This window comes from Myodes glareolus, chromosome 1 (genome assembly GCF_982192425.1).
Source record: "Myodes glareolus chromosome 1, mMyoGla1.1, whole genome shotgun sequence".
NCBI classification, from domain to species: domain Eukaryota; kingdom Metazoa; phylum Chordata; class Mammalia; order Rodentia; family Cricetidae; genus Myodes; species Myodes glareolus.
The window spans coordinates 69,141,601-69,163,125 of NC_142026.1; the positions used below are offsets into that span (position 1 = coordinate 69,141,601).

The following is a 21,525-nucleotide window of genomic DNA, read 5'->3' on the forward strand; positions in this document are numbered from 1 at the left end:
AACAAGAAGCCTGACCTAATGGGCCAATCAGTTTATAATCTTATGGAGTCCCGTATGTGATTTTCTTTGGGGTTTGCTGGCTGGGGGGTACCGGGCAGGACGGAAACCCCAACAAGCCGGCCCTCATGCTACAAGGACTTGATTATAACTCTAAATTTTCTTTAGGTTCCCATAAGATTATCAGTGCCCCCAATCAGCTGGAAGTAGCCTGAAATACTATGCCCACATTCCCAACAAATGGACTATGGGTATTTTCCTTTGTTTAAAAAAAAGAGGGAAATGTGCAGAATTATCTGTATTCTGTCAATCATGTATTTTAATAAAACACTGATTGGCTAGGCAGGAAGTATAGGCAGGTCAACCAGACAGGAAGTATAGGCGGGGCAGTGAGAACAGGAAAAGGATAGGAGGAGAAAATCCATACCTCCATTCCTGCCCAGATCACTGAGGAAGCAAAATGTGAGCTGACAGCTGAACAAGGTACCAAGCCATATGGCTAACATAGATCAGAATAATGGATTAATATAAGCTATAAGAGTTAACAAGAAGCCTGAGCTAATGGGCCAATCAGTTTATAACCTAATGTAGACTCTGTGAGATTTTCTTTGGGACTTGTCGGCTGTGGGGTACTGGGTGGGACAGAAACCCCAACAAGCCAGCCCTCATATTACATTTGACTTTTTCATGGTGTCCCATATTTCCTGGATATTTTGAGTTAAGCTTTTGTTAGATTTAATGTTTTCTATAACTGCTGACTCTATTTCCTGTCTTTGTATCTTCAGCACTTGAGATTCTCCCTTCCATCTCTTGTATTCTCCTGTTCATGTTTGTGTTTGTGGTTTCTGATTGTTTTCTCAGGATTTCTGTTTCTATAATTCCTTTGGCTTGTGTTTTCTTTATTGTCACTAATTCAGTTTTCAAATCTTGAATAATTTCTCTCATATGTTTGATTCCTTTTATTTGATTTACTTTTAAGGATTTGTTGATGTCTTCCAATTTTTTGTTTGTCTTTTCCTCCATTTCTTGAAGGAATTTCTCATTTTCTCTTTAAGAATTTCAAACATTCTCCTGAAGTTATTTTTTTATGTCATTTTCTTCTGCTTCATCTATATTTGGTTTTTCAAGTCTTGCTGTTGTAGGATCTTTAGGTTGTACTGGTGTCGTGTTGCTCTTTGTGGTGTAGCATGTGTTCTTACCTTTTCTACTCATATTTTCCTCTAATAGGTGTAGTTGGGGCTATCTGAGATTCTGCTGATTAGTCTTCTAGGTGTCAGTGAATCCAAGGCTCAGATGGTTGTTCCTCATGGTACAATCAATGCCATGGTTCTAATTACATTGATGGTCACTCTGTGCTCCTGGAGATCACTCAGCAATCCTGTGCTATGCTCCACCCCCTAGGAGTTTGCTGTCTCAGGCCTGCTCTAGCCTAGGTTTTTGGCTCAGACCTATTTCTGTAAATGTTTCTGGTCTGGATCCATTCCTGCAGAGGTCCCTGGCTTGGGTTGGTCCTGCAAAGGTTTCTGGCTCCGGTCTAGTACCTCAGCGGTCTCAGGCTTGGGTGTACCCAGACCCCCAGAGGACCTGGCTCAGGAGGCCTAGTTCTTCGAAGGGCCTAGACTCATGCCTAGACCTACAGGGGTCCTGGCTTAGGTCTACTCCTTTGAAGGTCCCAGATTCAAGTCTGGACCCTCAACAGTCTCTGACTCTGGCTCACTCACTCAGTGGTTCCTCCCCTCTTTAGTTGCTTTTCTATTGCTGTGAATGGATTCCATGACCAAGGCAACTTTTAAAAGAGAGCATTTCATTCAGGGCTCACTGTTACAGAGGATCAGAGGTCATCACCATCATGGTGAAGAACATGGCACAAAGCAGGCAAACGTGGCACTGGAGCAGTAACTGAGACATGGACATGGAGCTCACAACTGACTCAGCTAGCAGAAATAGAAAGAGCTAACCGGGAAATGGTATGTGCTTTTGAAATCTCAAAGCGTGTGGAAACACAAAAGACCCTGGATAGCAAAAATTCCAGACTTAAAAAATATAATGACCAACTATGACCATCCCTGACTTCAAATCATATTACAGAACCATAGGGACAAAAGCACACAGGTAGGCAGAACAGACATCCTGAATATAAACCCACAAAGAAACAACCACTTGATTCACAAGAAGTCAAAAATGCAATGTCAAAAAAAACAACCTCTTTGACAATGATTAAATAAAGATTGATGATCCATGAGTAGAGAAAAAAATGTTGCATCCAAAAATCACCCCCAATTAGATTTTAAAGCTTGATGCAGGACCTTGTATTCTGAAACCATTATAGGAAAAATAAGGGAAAGCACTGCAGGATGTAGACACAGGAAATGATTTCTGAATAAGACTGCAGTCCCTCGAGATCCAATGTCAGCCACTGACAAGCGTGATCTCATATAACTAAAAAGCTTCTTAACAGCAAAGGAAAGTAAATGAAGTGAAGAGACAGCACACAGAATGGGGCAAAACCTTTGCTAGCTATACAACTGATAGAGGATGTATAAAGTATAAACCGAGGTAAAAGTACTTGTAAGAATTAAAGAAATCAAACAACCCGACAAAGGAATGAACTACTGAAATGAACAGACAGATCTCAAAACACAGAAAAGGAAAGGTCAATGAGCAGCATGGCAGTGGTGGCGCACACCTTTAATCCCAGTACTCTACAGGCAGATGAACACAGATCTCTGTAAGTTTGAGGCCAGCCTGGTCTAGAGTGAGTTTCAGAGCATCCAGTTGTACACAAAGAAAGCCTGTCTCAAAAAAATTGAAATAAATGAGTCAATGAGCATATGTAAAATAATAACTGAAGAAGACAAGATCATGAATCTGAGATGGAGCTGTAGAAGAACATAAGAAGCCTTGGAGGGAAAAGAGGAAGGAGAGAAATGATGTAAATACAACACTTGGAAGAAAATTCTATGCAGAGACAAGGGGAAGATCTGAGATGAGTAGAGAGAAGAGAAAAAATGATCAAAATATAGTGGATGAATAAACTGAATTAAAAAGTCTCTTTATTGTATACTTTTTACGTGTATATGTATATTTTGATGCATTAGTCATCATATAAATGCAAACCAAAGCTATAGTGAAATTTCATCTTACCCCAGTCAGAATGAAATCACCTTCTTCCTCCCTTTCCTCCTTCCAGACCCACCCAGTTGCTCTTCCGCAAACGCCTCCCATGACCTCCAACTCTCAAGTTTGTAGTTTCTTTTTTATTATTATTATTACATAAATATGTGTGTATTTATGCACAAATACAAGGGTGTGTGTGATATCAGTACTTATATATATGGGAATATACACACACACAACATGTAGACAGCCCATCCCCAGAAAGAAAACTACAGAAACTAATGACAGCTTGGAAAAGGATAGTTAGCTTCTCCCAGGTATGAAGCCCCTCTCTCATAATGGGTTGTTTAATGAAGAATGGTCAGTCCTGAAACCATACACAGAAATAATAAACCACCTTTTAAATAAAAACTAAAAGCTAAAAAAAAAGACCTACTTTGTGACCCACCTGTAACATTCTTTGATATTTATCCAAAGGGCTCCACATAAACATAGAACATAAAAGGCTTTCTGAAGCTGGGCATGGTAGCACACTCCTTTAATCCAGGAATTCTGGAGGCTGAGGCATACAGATCTCTGTGAGTTCGAGACCTACCTGGTCTAGAGAATGGGTTCCAGGACAACGAAAAGTACACAGAGAAACCCTGTCTAGGAAGAGAGAGAGAAAGAGAGAGAGAGAGAGAGCTTTCTGCAGAGCATGAGGCCCTTAGTATGATCTACAGCTCCCAGGTAAAGACCAAGGAACAGAGTCGTGTGTGTGACTGCGGAAACAGGAATGTGAAGACATCAGGATTTCTGAGGCTCCTGGGCAGTCAGTAGAGCCTCATTGGTGATACCCATGTACCATGGGAGACCTTGTCTCTAAAGGGAAGAATGAAGAAGGCTCAGTAAGGATATAAAGCTGGATGATAAGAAAGAGCACTGTGGTGCTGATTCCTAAAAGGGAAATGGTTGTTGCAAATATGAACTCAGAGGATCTGTGATGACCTTCACAAAAACAAAACACTTAAAAATTCCAGCATGGGGGGCAGGGCTGGAGGGATGGCCCAGGGGTTAAGAGTGCTGCCTGCTCTTCCAGAGATCCTGATTTCAATTCCCAGCCACCATGGTAGCTCACTGCCGTCTATAATGAGATCTGCTGCTCTCTTCTGGCCTGCAGCCATACATGCAGGCAGAATATTGTATATGTGATAAAGAAATCTTGAAAACAAAAATCTAGCATAGGGTCAATCATGAGTCCTACCGTATCAATAAGCTATTGATAGTTGGTGGCTGACAGACATTATTCTTTACAGCTATGGCCCTTGTGAGTTGACCATTCTACAGTGGATGGCCACAAACCAAGGAGTTTATAAACACCACAAATTGGAACCATCCGATATCTTAAGAGAACGTGAACTTGTAAGGAGTGAGTGAAAGATCTGAAAGGAGAAGTTTGATGGGATTTTGATGGGGATTGCATTGAATCTATAGATTGTTTTTGGTAGAATTGCCATTTTTACTATGTTGATCCTCCCAATCCAAGAACAAGGGAGATCTTTCCATTTTCTGGTATCCTCCTCAATTTCTTTCTTCAAAGACTTAAAGTTCTTGTCAAATAGGTCTTTCACTTCCTTGGTTAGAGTAACCCCAAGATATTTTATGCTATTTGTGGCTATCGTGAAAGGTGATGTTTCTCTGATTTCCCTCTCTGCTTCTTTATCCTTTGTGTATAGGAGGGCCACTGATTTTTTGGAGTTGATCTTGTATCCTGCCACGTTACTAAAGGTGTTTATCAGCTGTAGGAGTTCTTTGGTAGAGTTTTGGGGGGTCACTTATGTACACTATCATATCGTCAGCAAATAACGAAAGTTTAACTTCATCCTTTCCAATTCGAATCCCCTTGATCTCCTTATGTTGTCTTATTGCTATTGCTAGAACTTCAAGCACTATATTGAAGAGGTATGGAGAGAGTGGACAGCCTTGTCGCGTTCCTGATTTTAGTGGAATGGCTTTGCGTTTCTCTCCATTCCATTTGATGTTAGCTGTCGGCTTGCTGTATATTGCTTTTATTTTATTTAGGTATGATCCTTGTATCCCCAGTCTCTCCAACACCTTTATCATAAATGGGTGTTGAATTTTGTCAAATGCTTTTTCAGCATCCAATGAAATGATCATATGGTTTTTTCTTTCAGTTTATTTATATGATGGATTACATTGATAGATTTGCGTATGTTTAACCAGCCCTGCATCTCTGGGATGAAGCCTACTTGATCATAATGGATAAGTTTTCTAATGTGTTCCTGGATTCGGTTTGCCAGGATTTTATTGAGAATTTTTGCGTCGATGTTCATAAGTGAGATTGGCCTGTAATTCTCTTTCTTGGTTGTGTCTTTATGTGGTTTTGGTATTAGGGTAACTGTAGCTTCATAGAATGAGTTTGGCAATGACTCTTCTGTTTCTATATTGTGGAATACATTAAGGAGTATAGGTATTAGCTCTTCCTGGAAGTTCTGGTAGAATTCTGCATTGAAAGCATCTGGTCCTGGGCTTCATTTGGTAGGGAGGTTTTTGATAACAGCTTCTAATTCTTCACGACTAACAGATCTATTTAGATTGTTCACCTGCTCTTGGTTCAACTTTGGTATATGGTACTTATCTAAAAAAAATGTCCATTTCTTTTACATTTTCCAACTTTGTGCCATATAAGCTTTCATAGTAAGATCTGATGATTCTCTGAATTTCCTCTGTGTCTGTGGTTATGTCCCCCTTTTCATTTCTCATCTTATTAATTTGCATGTTCTCTCTCTGCCATTTGATTAGTTTGGATAGGGGTTTGTCAATCTTGTTGATTTTCTCCAAGAACCAGCTTTTTGATTCATTGATTCTTTGGATTGTTTTCTGTGTTTCTATTTTGTTGATTTCAGCCCTCAGTTTGATTATTTCCAGTCTTCTAGACCTCCTGGGTGAATCAGCTTCTTTTTTTTCTAGAGCTTTCAAGTGTGTTGTTAAGTCTCCAATGTGTGCTTTCTCCGTTTTCTTTAATTGGGCACTTAGTGCTATGAACTTTCCTCTTAGCACTTCTTTCATAGTGTCCCATAGGTTTGAGTATGTTGTGTCTTTTTTTCATTAAATTCAAGGAAGACTTTAATTTCTTTCTTTATTTCGTCCTTGACCCAGGGGTGATTTAATAGTTGACTGTTCAACTTCCATGAGTTTGTTGGCTTCCTGTGGGTAGCATTGTTGTTGAATTCTTACTTTAATCCATGGTGATCTGACAAGACACAGGTGGTTACTAATATTTTTTTGTATCTGTGGAAGTTTGCTTTGTTACCAAGTATGTGGTCAATTTTTGAGAAGGTTCCATGGGCAGCAGAGAAGAAGGTATATTCTTTCCTATTTGTGTGTAATGTTCTATAGATATCTGTTATGTCCATTTGATTCAATACCTCCAATAATTCTCTTATTTCTCTTTTGGGTTTCTGTCTGATTGACCTGTCCATTGGTGAGAGAGGTGTGTTGAAGTCTCCTACTATTAATGTGTGTGGTTTGATGACTGCCTTGAGTTCTAGAAGTGTTTCTATTACATAAGTGGGTGCCTTTATATTAGGGGCATAGATATTCAGGATTGAGACTTCCTCCTGATGAATTGTTCCTGTTATGAGTAGGAAATGTCCATCTCTATCTCTTCTAATAGATTTTAGTTTGAAGTCAATTTTGTTAGATATTAGAATGGCCACAGCTGCTTGTTTCTTAGGTCCGTTTGCTTGGAAAACCTTTTCCCAACCCTTTACTCTGAGTAGATGTCTGTCTTTGTGGTTGAGGTGTGTTTCTTGTAAACAGCAGAATGTTGGATCCTGTTTTCGTATCCAATCTCTAAGTCTGTGCCTTTTTATAAGTGAATTAAATCCATTAATATTAAGTGATATTAATGGCCAGTGGTTGTTGACTCCGGTTTTTTTTTGGGTTTTTTTTTGGGGGGGTGTAGTGGAGTGTATGTTTTTCCCTTCTTTGAGTTCTGCTTGTGAAGGGTCGCTAGATGCCTGAGTTATTGTAGGCGGTGTTAGGAATGTTGGATTCATTGGGTTGTGATTTGCCTTCTAATACTTTCTGTAAGGCTGGATTAGTAGCTACGTATTGTTTAAATTTGTTTTTATCGGGGAAAGCTAGGTGGACTGGGATGGGGGGAGGGAGGAAGGATGGATATGAGATCAGGGAAGAATATATTTCAAATAAGGGAGTCATCTTAGGGTTTACAGGAGACTTGATTATAAATGGGATCACAGGTCCAAGGAGATCCCCAGATTGTTCTCTGGACAGAAGAGAGGGTGCCTGAAACGGCCTAGGCCCATAACCATACTGATGAATATTTTGCTTATCACCATAGAACCTTCATCTGGCGACGGATGGAGATAGAGACAAAGACCCACATTGTAACACTGAACTTAACTCCCTAGGTCCAAACGAGAAGCAGAAGGAAAGAGAACATAAGCAAAGACGGCAAGATCAGAGAGAACATTCATCCCACGATGGATGGCGATACAGATGGAGACCCACATTGGAGCACCGGACTGAGCCCCTCAAGGTCCAAATGAGGAACAGAAGGATGAAGAAAATGAAAAAGGAAATAAGGACTGCGAGGGATGTGATCACCCACTGATACAAGGGGACAGATCTAATGAGACTTTACCAAGGCCAGTTGGACTGGGACTGAACGAGAACGCAATCCAACCAGATTCTCTGAATGTGGCCGGATTCTCTGAATGTGGCTGGCCGAAGTCTTTCTGAAAAGCCATTGACAATGGCACTGGGACTTGTTTCCTCTGCATATACTGGATTTTGCGGATCCAGTCCATCTGGACACTCACCTTCCTGGATATGGAGGGAGGGGGGAGGAACTTGAACTTCCCACTGGGCAGGAAACCCTGAATGCTCTTAGGGATGGAGAGGGAGGAGGAGAGGGAGTGGGGAGAGTGGGAGGGTGTTGGGAGGAGGGGCGGAAATGGAAACTTTTATAATTTAATAAAATTACAAAAAAAAATAATTGTTTTTATCCTGGAATATTTTGTTTTCTCCGTTGATAGTGAACGATAGCTTGGCTGGGTAAAGTAGTCTAGGCTTGCATCCATGGTCTCTAAGTAGTAAGGTGAACTCTAAGAAAAACATATAGATCCTCCTGGAAAGTTGAAACAGACAAAATCACCTGACAAAATTGAGAACATGAGGGTGGGGAGGAGAAAGGAGAGTCGAAGGGAAACTGGATGGGAGAAGGGGAGGTGTGAGGAGAACTTGAGTGCTTGGGATAGTCAAGTAGGAGGAAGGGCAGAAATGAGAGCAAGGGATATCTTGATTGAGGGAGCCATTATAGGATTAGCAAGAAACTTGGCTCTATAGAAATTCCATGGAATCCATAAGGATGACCCGAGGTGAGACCCTAAGCAATATTGATTTTGATTTCCCTGTAGTCAGACTGATGAATATCTTAAATATCACCATTGAACCTTCATCATGCAACTGATGGAAACAGAGACAGAGACCCACATCGGAGAACTGGACTGAGCTCCCAAAGTCCGGTTGAAGAGTGGAAGAAATAAGAATATGAACAAAGAGGTCAAGACCATGAGGGGTATACACACCCACTGTAACAGTTTACCTAAGCTAATGGGTGCTCACAAACTCCTATCCGACTGGGAAGGAACAAACATAGAACCAAACTAGTCCCTCTGATTGTGGTGGACAGCTGAGTGGTTGGGGCAGACTGAGGGACCACTGGTGGTGGCACCAGGATTTATCCCTACTGCATGTGCTGGTTTTTTGGGAACCTATTCTTTTTGGGTGGATACCTTGCTCAGCCTAGATATAGAAAGGAGGGCCTTGGAGCTTCCCCAAAGCAATGTGCCTTACCCTCTCTGAGGACTGGGTGGGGGTGGGGTGAGGGTATGTGAAGGGAATGGGTAGAGGTGAGAGAATGGAAACTTGGATTGGTATGTATGATGATAAACACATTTATTTAATAAACAAATAAATAAAAGATGGGAAAAACAAATTAAAAAACAAAAGTTGGAGAGATATCATACTAGTCAATTAGCAGCATACCTGAAAGTTCTAGAACAGCACAAAGAAATAGCACCCACAAAGAGTATACTGCAAGAAATTATCAACTTCAGGGCTGAAGCAAGGAAATTGAAACAACAACAAAAATAGAAATTAACAATGAAATGAACAGTTGATTCTCTCATAGAAGAGAAAGTGGGAAGTACATTAGAACGTATTGGTACAGGAGACCACTTCATTAATAGAAGCCCAGTAGCACAAACACTGAGAGAAACAATTAATAAATGGAACCTCCTGAAACTGAGACACATCTGTAAAACAAAGGACCTAGTCAAAGAGACAAAACAGCAGCCTACATATTGGGAAAAGATTTTTACCAACGCCACATTGAACAGAGAACTGATCTCCAAAATATACAAAGAACTCAAGAAACTTGACAACAAAAGAACAAATAATCTAATTTTTAAAAGAAAAAGGGGTACAGATCTAAATAGAGACTCTTAACAGACAAATCTCAATGGACTGAAAGACACTTAAGGAAATGCCCAACATCTTTAGCCATCAGAGACATGCAAACCAAAGCAACTCTGAGATTCCATATTATGCCTGTGAAAAGGGACAAGATCAAAAACACTAATGACAGCCTACACTGGAGAGGATGTGGGGTAAGGGGAATGCGTCTCCATTTCTGGTGGGAGTGCAAACTTGTATAGCCATTTTGGAAATTAATACGGCGATTTCTGAGAAAATTAGGAAACAATCCACCTCAAGACCCAGCAATACCGCTGTTGGGTAAATACCCAAAAGACACACAATCATACCACAAAGACAGACATGTGCTCATCTACATTCACAGCAGATATATAATATGTACTCACTCATAAGTGATGTTTAGAAATAATGCAAAGAAAACCAACCTACAGGCCACAACCTCAGAGAACCTAGAGAACAGAGAGGACCCTAAGAGAAACCCCAGTTCCAGGGGTTCAAAGAGGGTTCAGAAGAGGCCCTCTTCTGGCCTCTGTGAGCATTGTATGCATGTGCAGCAAAGACTTACATGCTGAAAGTATTTAAACACATAAAATAAAATAATAATTTTTAAAGAAATACAAAAGAGCCGGGCAGTGGTGGTGCATGCCTTTAATCCCAGGACTCAAGAGGGAGAGGCAGGTGGATCTGGTGAGTTCGAGGCCAGCCTGATCTACAGAAGCTCCACGATGGCCAAGAATGTCCCACAGAGATATCTTGTCTCAAAAATAAAAATAAAATAAGTAGGAAGGAAAGAAGAAACGAAGGAAGGAAGGAAGGAAGGAAGGAAGGAAGGAAGGAAGGAAGGAAGGAAAAAAGGAAGGAAGGAAGGAAGGAAGGAAGGAAGGAAGGAAGGAAGGAAGGAAGGAAAAAGAACCAGTATAATTACTTGTACCTTCTCACGTAATAGTGCAAAAAAACTAGAAATCAGTAGCAAGAGAAACTGCACAAAGATGTGAAGGTTGAACAATACAGTACAGAAAAAACAGGGGCCTTTGGAAAACCAACAGGGAAGTGTAGACATGCCTGGCATCAGATGATAGTGGCTGCGATAATTTCCACAGCTGCGTGAAAACTTTTTAATGATTTCCTAGACTGTAAAGTTTCCTTTCTGATGTAGTTCAACTGGGGAAAATGCACACATATCTTCAGACAGAGACTGCATTCTTATTTAGTTGGTTTAATCAATTACCATGGGATTCACATTGTAGTGGGAGAGTGAAATTTTCCTTGGAGTGCATCAGAATGATGCACAGTCAACAAGGCCACTGGCGCCATCAGTGACAAGCTGGTCTGTGTCCACTGGGAAGAAGAGTCAACTTATTTTGCCCCTTATTTAGTCATGGCTCCTGCTAGGCAGCCTTTCCAAGATGCTTCTTGCCTATAATGCTTCAGGCCTGTGGGATTCACACTGCCATGAATGAGACTTCGCAGCCCTCAGCACTCAGACTGGGAGGGAGGTATGGCAACCTTTCCACTGCTGCTCTCTTGTCCCTCGTCTACCATCCCTACACTTTGGGTGTTTTGGTTTGGTTATAGATTTATATTTCCCACAGTTCTCTGCCAGCTTAGTCTATCTCCTTTATTATTTGTCTGTACAATACTTCTCTTGACCTTCATAAATACTTTTACGATTTTTTTGTTTTTAATTTTTATTCATGTATATTATTGTGTGGTGATTTTCCTGCATGTATGTCTGTGCCCCACATGGGTGCAATGCCACAGGAAAACAGTCAGAGATGTCAGATACCCTAGAACTAGTGTTACAGACAATTAAGGACATCTGTGTGGTGTTAGTAATCAAAGCCAGACTCTCCGGTAGACTCTTAACCACTGAGACTTCTCAAATCCCCATTTTTCTTCTTCACTAAGACTTTTTCATCTGATCTAGTCAATGATTTAATCTCATGAGAATATTGTCCATCTATGACATTTTAGAAATCTAAAATCTTTGGAGGGATGTTACGTCTTATAGGATTTTTCACATTCCTCTTAAAGCCCCATATCGGCCTAGGTAGTCATAACATAAACTTTCAAGAAGCACTTGCAGTTTTCCAGACGCAGCATGCAGTATTCTGTCCTAGTCTCTGTCATTCCTCCTGGAAAACAGTGCAGTCTCACAGAGGAGTGTTGAAGTATTCCCTTCAAGGTGGTGGCTTTGACTTTATTTTTCCTGTATATTTCTGTTGCTTGCTATTGTTCTGCTTTTATTTATTCAGCTCCTTTATTTTAGATTTCATCTGAAATCCTTTTCAATATAATTCCATTGTTTCCTAACATCTTTTATCTATTTCACACACACAATTCTAAAAGAGACACTCTATAGTTCATTTTCATAATGAACTTTTTTCATTCTGTCATTGCCAAGATATTCATTTGTTTTTAACATGATGGGAATTGGGAGTTCTTCACTTTGTTTTGTGTGAGGTATATGCACGTATGTGACTTTGTGTACGCACAGGACAGACACTGACGTCATGTGCCTTCCTCTACCTCCTCCTAATTTTCTGAGACAGGATCTCTCATTCAGCCTGGAGCACAGCAGTTGGCTCAATCAGCTGCTCAATGGGCTCCAGGGATCCACCTGTCACCAGCCTGCCTAACCCACCACACTCAGCCTTTGTATCGGTGCTTGGTGTTTGAGCTCACTTTCCAGTGTTCGCATGACAAACACTTTGATCTCACAGTCATCTCTCCAGCCCTACTAAGTTTCTCTATGAACAGCATTATAGACATAAAATTTTGCCTAACAGCAAACTAGACCATTGATGATCCTTTCTTTGACATTGGTTATATAGTCACATTGCATTGACTTCTCAATTCATAGGTCCTGATGGCAAATCGTTGCTGCTTTTTGTTACAGTTTTGTTACACAGTTCTCCAGCTTAAATTTTTAAGACATTTTTATATAATTTATTTAAATTTTATTTTATGTCAATTGGTACTTTGCCTGTGTTCATGTCTGTATGAGATTGTCAGATCTCCTGGAAATGCACGTACAGACAGTTATGAGGGGCTGGGAATTGAACCTGGATCCTCTGAAAGAACAGCCTGTGTTCTTTACCACTGAGCCATCTCTCCAGGTTCTCTAGCTCAAATTTTTATAACCCATTTTTTCTTTTATCTGTTGGCTTGGTTAACTGCAAGAAGATGTTAAGATTTCCCATTAAGGTGGGAATGGTGACAAACACTTTGACTTCCAGCACTGGAAGGCAGAGAGAGGCAAGCAGATCTCACTGATTTCAAAAGCAGTCCTGTCTACAGAGTGAGCTCCACGACAGTCAGGGCTACACAGAGAAACCCTGTCTTGAAAGAAAAAATTGCATCATATTGCTTCTGATCATTATGCCTCATCTAATGATCTAAGCTTGATGGTGTATAGATGATATTTGTGTATTTTTATTCTCAAATTTAAGTTTTATGTTGCTGCAAAAGTTGGTTGATTGCATGTAGTAAGTGTGTCCCCTTAGCATTTCTTTTGTGAAATAAAATTTACTTTAGGTAAAAAAATTTCTTCTAGTTTGAAAATGTTCTTCTATTATTATAATTTTGCATCTTTCTTAATTAGAGTTGAATCTATATACAGAAATGCAATGCTGTAAACTAATGTTTTCCATGTTCATTATGATACTTTATCTGTGAAATGATCATCACTTGCACAAGGGAACTTTCTCCTCTCCATCGTGATGACATATTTGAATTGGTGTAAAATGGTGAATCTTTTAGCACTCAGACAGAATGTGGATTTTTTCATTTTCCCGCAATGTGCCAACATGCTGACAGTTTCATTTACAGAAAGAAACAAGAGACTACTTCCAGTTTTGCTCTCAGTAAAATTCAAATAGCCTATTCCAAATTATATGTGTCATCTATATTTTGTGGACTGTGAATGTGATTGAATTAATATTATCGCTGTTATGTTTGATTACTTACAAAAATTTTTATACAATTCGATAGCTTATTTCTCTTTTTTAATGCATCTATATCTCTGCTAGGTTAATTTTTATTGTACTTTTATTTTTGAAGATGTGATGCATGTATACAATTAAGTATGATAACATTTGTTTTAAATTCTTCACATCTTTTTACATACACATAGCAGTTGCTCTGCTGTTTAGGAGTGACTTTTCCGCAGTATTCAAATTTCCTTTTCTTTTTTGTTTGTTTTTTCCTTGCTTTTTGAGACAGGGTTTCTCTGTGTACCACTGTCCTGAAACTTGCATTGTAGATCAAGCTGGCTTCAACCTCACTGACATCCACCTGTGTCTGCCTCCCAAAGGCTAGGAATAAAGGACTGTGCTACCATAATCTGACAAGTTTCATTTTTTTATTTCATAAATATTTACTGGTTTAATATTCATTTCATGATAATTTGGCTTACAAATCATAAATAAAAATGTATTACCTAATGATTTTTTTTATTCAAAAAGGTATTTATTTTAGGGGAAAACTTTCAGAACACAGCCAGGAAAGGAGTCTAATGACAGGAGCATACACAAAAAAAGACCCATAACTTTTTAAAATTCTTATAACATGCAAATTTGGCTTTCACCTAGGTCAACACATTCTTCTGCCTGACATAACAGTGCTCAGGGTATCAGGTGGATTCGATCTGCCTACTTTCCCACACTTTATTCTATCCTCTAAGATGGTCAAGAATACCTGGAATGCAGTTGTTAAGAGGTCATCTGTGGACCTAACCTTGAAAGAATTTGGACATTTCTCCAAGCAGTGGGGGCACAAGCCTCTAATTCTGGCACTGAAAAACCAGAGGTAGGTGAATCTCTTTGAGGTCAATATCAGCCTGTGATACAGCGCAAGTTCCAGAACAGCCAGTGATACATAGGAAAACCCTGTTCAAAATAAAAAAGAAGAAAAAGGAAAAAGAAAAAGGAAAAGAAAAGAAAGGAGTTGGACATTTCATCACTTATCAGCTCTGCTCCTCACCTGGCAATCATTAATTTTCCCACAATTGATGTTTCCAAATTAGATTTATGATCTGTCACTCCAGGCCTGACCAATTTGACTAACATCATGCTTATAAGTAATTCTGTCTTGGGGGTCTTTCTCATGTCTCAGTTATTTTTTGGTGTCATAGGGAACACATCACTGTTCATTTTATACATTTACACTTTCCTCTTTAAGTCTCATTTTAAGAAGTTGATAGATATGTTTTTCATGCACCTGACAATAGCTAATATGGTGACGGTCATATTCACGTTGATACCGGATATCGTCTCATCCTTTGGAGTACCCAATTTTCTGGATGATGTCGGTTGTAAGGTTGTTGGATGTATATACAGAATTTCCCGGGGTCTATCCATCAGTACCACCTGTATTCTAAGCACATTTCAAGCCGTCACCGTCACTCCCAGTAATTCTCAGTGGGCTTGGCTTAAACCCACACTCTCTAAGTGGACGTTTTCTTCCTTACTCTGCTCCTGGCTCATTAACCTGGCCATCTATGGATATATGATTGAAATGGTAATAGCCAAAACCAATTATACTCACGTTGGACATGGATTTTCACATGCTTACTGTCAAAGCAGGAATTTTGGGAACCAAAATTCAGGATCATTTTTGAGTATCATATTCATGCATGATCTCTTTTATGTGGGCATCATGATGTGGACCAGCCTGTACATGGTAATTCTCCTCTACAGACACCGCAAGAGAGCCCAGTATCTACGCAGCCAAAGCCTCTCCAGTCAGCAATCTCCTGAGCTCAGAGCCACTCACAGCATCTTGCTGCTGGTGAGCTGTTTTGTGATCTTTTATTGGTTGAACAATTTCATCACCCTTTATGGGTTTTATTCACAAACAAAAATTCCAAGATTGGAGGGACTTAATGCAATTTGGGCAACATGCTATCCAACCATCTGTCCTTTTATAATAATGAAGAATAATAAACTTATTTTGCACTTCACTTCTTCCTTTTCAGCACTGAGAATGACCTGTTTTCAACGTGCACTACGTGGCTGAACTGAAATCCACACTTTCTCATGCTTGAACACTTCTTTTTTTTTTCCAAAGTTTATTAAATTATGAAAGTCTCCATTTCCGCCCCTCCTCCCAACACCCTCCCACTCCCCCCTCCCCCTTCTCCTCCCTATCCATCCCTAAGAGCAGCCAGGGTTTCCTGCCCTGTGGGAAGTTCAAGTTCCTCCCCCCTCCTTCCAGGTCCAGGAAGGTGAGTATCCAAACAGACTGGATCCCAAAAATCCAGTATATGCAGAGGAAACAAGTCCCAGTGTCATTGTCAATGGCTTTTCAGAAAGGCTCCGGACCAGCCACATTCAGAGAATCCGGCCACATTCAGAAAATCTGGTTGGATCACATGCTCATTCAGTCCCAGTCCAACTGGCCTTGGTGAACTCTCATTAGATCAGTCCCCTTGTATCAGTGGGTGATAGCATCCCTCGCGGTCATGAGTTTTTTTCATGTTCTTCCTCCTTCTGCCCCTCATTTGGACCATGGGGGGCTCAGTCCGGTGCTCCAATGTGGGTCTCCGTCTGTATCGCCATCCATCGTCAGATGAAGGATCTATGGTGGTAAGCAAAATTTTCATCAGTATGGTTATAGGCCAAGGCCGGTTCAGGCACCCTCTCCTCTGTCTAGAGAACAGTCTGGGGATCTCTCCTTGGACCTGTGATTACATTTACAATCAAGTCTCCTGTAAACCCTAAGATGACTCCCTTAGTTGAAATATATTCTTCCCTGATCTCATATCCATCCTTCCTCCCTCCCCCCATCCCGGTCCACCGAGCTTTGCCCATTCCTCTCCTACTCCCTTCTCTCTAACCCTCTCCCCTTCCAACAACCTTCCCAACCCCCCATGCACCCGAGGTTACCTGAGACTCTTGCCTATTTCCAATCTCCAGGCAGATAGCTACATGATTTTTAACAGGTTCACCTTCTTATTTAGCTTCTCTAGGATCACGAATAATATGCTCAAAGACCTTTAATTATGGTTAGAATCTACATATGAGTGAATACATACCGTGTTCCTCTTTTTGGGTCTGGCTTACCTCACTCAGTAAAGCGTTTTCTATTTCCATCCATTTGCATACAAAATTCAAGATGTCATTGTTTTTTACCCCTGAGTAAAACTCTAATGTGTATATGTTCCACACCTTTTTTAACCATTCTTCTATTGAGGGGCACCTAGGCTGTTTCCAGGTTCTGGCTATTACAAATAGTGCTGCTATGAACATAGTTGAACAAATGCTTTTGTAGTATGATAGGACATCTCTTGGGTATATTCCCATGAGTGGAATTGCTGGGTCCTGAGGGAGGTTGACTCCCAGTTTCCTGAGAAACCGCCACACTGATTTCCACAGTGGCTGCACAAGTTTGCATTTCCACCAACAATGGATGAGTGTTCCCCTCATTCCACATCCTCTCCAACATAGGCTATCATTGGTGTATTTGAGTTTGGCTATTCTGACAGGTGTAAGATGATATCTCAAAGTGGTTTTGATTTGCATTTCCCTGATCACTAAGGAGGTTGAGTATGACCTTAAGTGCCTTTTGGCCATTCGAAATTCATTTGTTGTGAATTCTCTGTTCAGTTCAGTACCCCATTTTTTAATTGGGTTAATTAGAGTTTTAGTGTCTAGTTTCTTGAGTTCTTTGTATATTTTGGAGATCAGACCTTTGTCTGATGAGGGGTTGGTGAAGATCTCCCAGTCGGAAGGTAGCCTTTTGGTCTTACTGACAGTGTCCTTTGCTTTACAGAAGCTTCTCAGTTTCAGTAGGTCCCATTTATTCATTGCTTCTCTTATTGTCTGCGCTCCGGGGGTTCTGCTTAGGAACTGGTCTCCTGTGCCTATATCTTATAGACTACTTCCCACTTTCTCTTCTATCAGGTTCAAAGTGGTCGGATTAATGTTGATGTCTTTAATCCATTTGGACTTGAGTTTTGTGCATGGTGATAGATATGGATCTATTTTCATTCTTCTACAGGTTGACATCCAGTTATGCCAGCACCATTTGTTGAAGATGCTTTCCTTCTTCAATTGTATACCTTTAGCTCCCTTGTCAAATATCAAGTGTTCATACATTTGTGGGTTAATACACGGGTCTTCTATTCGATTCCATAAGTCGACTTCTCTGTTCTTATGCCAATACCAAGCTGTTTTCAATACTGTTGCTCTGTAATAGAGTTTGAAGTCAGGATGGTAATGCCTCCAGAAGTTCCTTTATTGTGTAAGATTGTTTTGGCTATCCTGGGTTTTTTGTTTTTCCATATAAACTAATTATTGTTCTCTCAAGGTCTATGAAGAAGTTTGATGGAATTTTGATGGGAATTGCGTTGAATCTATAGATTGCTTTTGGTAGAATTGCCATTTTTACTATGTTGATTCTCCCAATCCAAGAGCAGGGGAGGTCTTTCCATTTTCTGGTATCCTCCTCAGTTTCTTTCTTCAAGGACTTAAAGTTCTTGTCAAATAGGTCTTTCACTTCCTTGGTTAGAGTAACCCCAAGATATTTTATGCTATTTGTGGCTATCATGAAAGGTGATGTTTCTCTGATTTCTCTCTCTGCTTCTTTATCCTTTGTGTATAGGAGGGCAACCGATTTTTTGGAGTTGATCTTGTATCCTTCCACATTACTAAAGGTGTTTATCAATTGTAGAAGTTCTTGGTAGAGTTTTTGGGGTCGCTTATGTACACTATCATATCGTCTGCAAATAACAAAAGTTTAACTTCATCCTTTCCAATTCGAATCCCCTTGATCCCCTTATGTTGTCTTATTGCTATTGCTAGAACTTCGAGCATTATACTGAAGAGGTATGGAGAGAGTGGACAGCCTTGTCGTGTTCCTGATTTTAGTGGAATGGCTTTGAGTTTCTCTCCATTCAATTTGATGTTAGCTGTCGGCTTACTATATATTGCTTTTATTATATTTAAGTATGATCCTCGTATACCCAATCTCTCCAACACCTTTATCATAAAGGGGTGTTGAATTTTGTCAAATGCTTTTTCAGCATCCAATGAAATGATCATATGGTTTTTTTCTTTCAGTTTATTTATATAATGGATTACATTGATAGATTTGCGTATGTTGAACCAGCCCTGCATCTCTGGGATGAAGCCCACTTGATCATAATGGATAATTTTTCTAATGTATTCTTGGATTTGGTTTGCCAGTATTTTATTGAGTATTTTAGCGTCAATGTTCAGGAGTGAGATTGGCCTGTAATTCTCTTTCTTGGTTGTGTCTTTGTGTGGTTTTGGTATCAGGGTAACTGTAGCTTCATTAAAAGAAATTGGCAATGATTCTTCTGTTTCTATATTGTGAAATACATTAAGGAGTATAGGTATTAGCTCTTCCTGGAAGTTCTGGTAGAATTCTGCATTGAAACCATCTGGTCCTGGGCTTTTTTTGGTGGGGAGGATTTTGATAACAGCCTATAATTCTTCACGACTAACAGGTCTATTTAGATTGTTCACTTGGTCTTGATTTAACTTTGATAAATGGTATTTATCTAAAAACCAATCCATTTCTTGTACATTTTCCAACTTTATGGCATATAAACTCTTGTAGTTAGATCTAATGATTCTCTGAATTTCCTCTGTGTCTGTTGTTATGTCCCCCTTTTCATTTCTGATCTTATTAATTTGAGTGTTCTCTCTCTGCCGTTTGATTAGTTTGGCTAGGGGTTTGTCAATCCTGTTGATTTTCTCCAAGAACCAACTTTTTGTTTCGTTGATTTTTTGAATTGTTTTCTGTGTTTCTATTTTGTTGATTTCAGCCCTCAGTTTGATTATTTTCAATCTTCTATTCCTCCTGGGAGAGTCTGCTTCTTTTTTTTTCCAGAGCTTCTAGGTGTGCTGTTAAGTCTCCAATATATACTTTCTCCGTTTTCTTTAATTGGGCACTTAGTGCTATGAACTTTCCTCTTTAACTGCTTTCATTGTGTCCCATAGGTTTGAGTATGTTGTGTCTTTATTTTCATTAAATTCAAGGAAGACTTTAATTTCTTTCTTTATTTCTTCCTTGACCCAAGGATGATTCAGTAGTTGACTGTTCAACTTCCATGTGTTTGTAGGCTTTCTGGTATTCGAATTGTTATTGAATTCTAACTTTATTCCGTGGTGATCCGACAAGACACAGGTGATTACTAATATTTTTTTGTATCTGTGTAAGTTTACTTTGTTACCGAGTATGTGGTCAATTTTAGAGAAGGTTCCATGAGCTGCAGAGAAGAAGGTATATTCTTTCCTTTTTGTGTGGAATGTTCTATAGATATCTGTTAAGTCCATTTGATTCAATACCTCCAATAATTCTCTTATTTCTCTGTTGGGTTTCTGTCTGATTGATCTGTCCATTGGTGAGAGAGGTGTGTTGAAGTCTCCTACTATTAATGTGTGTGGTTTGATGACTGCCTTGAGTTCTAAAAGTTTTTCTTTTACTTAAGTGGGTGCTTTTATATTAGGGGCATAGATATTCAGGATTGAGACTTCCTCTTGATGAATTGTTCCTGTTATGAGTAGGAAATATCCATCTCCATCTCTTCTGATTGATTTCAGTTTGAAGTCAATTTTATTAGATATTGGAATGGCCACACCAGCTTGTTTCTTAGGTCCGTTTGCTTGGAAAACCTTTTCCCACCCCTTTACTCTGAGTAGATGTCTATCTTTGTGGTTGAGGTGTGTTTCTTGTAAACAGCAGAATGATGGATCCTGTTTTCTTATCCAGTCTCTAAGTCTGTGCCTTTTTATAGGTGAGTTGAGTCCATTAATATTAAGTGATACTAATGACCAGTGGTTGTTGATTCTGTTTATTATTTGTGTGTGTGTGTGTGTGTGTGTGTGTGTGTGGGTGTGTGTGTGTAGTAGAGTTTGTGTGTTTCTCTTCTTTGAGTTGTGGTTGTGAAGGGTCGCTAGTTGTCTGGGTTATTGTAGGCAGTGATGGCAATGTTGGATTCCTTGGGTTGCGATTTTCCTTCTATTACTTTCTGTAAGGCTGGATTTGTGGCTACGAATTGTTTAAATTTATTTTTATCCTGGAATATTTTATTTTCTTCGTTGATAGTGAATGATAGCTTGGCTGGGTATAGTAGTCTGGGTTTGCATCCATGGTCTCTTAGTTTCTGCAGTACCTCTATCCAGGATCTTCTGGCTTTCATGGTTTCCATAGAGAAGTCTGGTGTAAGCCTGATAGGTTTACCTTTATAAGTTACTTGACCTTTTTCCTTTGCAGCTCTTAATATTCTTTCTTTAATCTGAATGTTTTGTGTTTTGATTATTATATGGAAGAGGGGACATTCTTTTTTGATCCAGTCTATTCGGCGTTCTGTATGCTTCTTGAACCTTCATAGGAATATCATTTTTAGATTGGGAAAGTTTTCTTCTATAATTTTGTTAAATATATTTTCTGGGCCTTTGATCTGCAGTTCTTCTCCTTCTTCAATCCCTATTATTCTTAGATTTGGTTTTTTTATTGTGTCCCAGATTTCCTGAATGTTTTGTGAAGAGAATTTGTTGGATTTGCTGTTTTCTTTGACCAGAGCATTTATTTTCTCTATGGTATCTTCAGAATCTGAGATTCATTCTTCTATCTCTTGTATTCTATTGGTTATGCTTGATTCTGTAGTCTCCGTTCGTTTACCTAGGTTTTCCATATCCAGTCAGTTTTCATTTTGTGTTTTCTTCATTGCCTCCATTTCAGTTTTCAGTTTTTGGACTGTTTCCTTTACTTGTTGGATCGTATTTTCTTGGTTTCTCAGGGTATCATTCACGGATTTACTTATTTCTTCAAACTTTTTGTTATATTTCTCATCCATTTCTATACTCATTTCTTCAAACTTTTTGTTATACTTCTCATCCAATTCTTTTTTTTAAG

At 39.5% G+C, this 21,525-nt stretch overlaps 1 protein-coding gene across 1 annotated transcript; it reads left to right on the forward strand.

The window, feature by feature from the left end:
• Window positions 1-14,709: 14,709 nt before the first annotated feature.
• Window positions 14,710-15,657, forward strand: LOC125396027 (vomeronasal type-1 receptor 4-like). Its single transcript, XM_048427801.3, has one exon. It carries the CDS (start codon window positions 14,710-14,712, stop codon window positions 15,655-15,657), a length of 948 nt encoding a protein of 315 aa, XP_048283758.3.
• The last annotated feature ends 5,868 nt before the right edge of the window (window positions 15,658-21,525 follow it).

What these genes read in the sequence shown, in the direction of transcription:
- LOC125396027 (XM_048427801.3), top strand. Translation starts at nt 14,710, where the DNA reads ATGCTTATAAGTAATTCTGTCTTGGGGGTCTTTCTCATGTCTCAGTTA.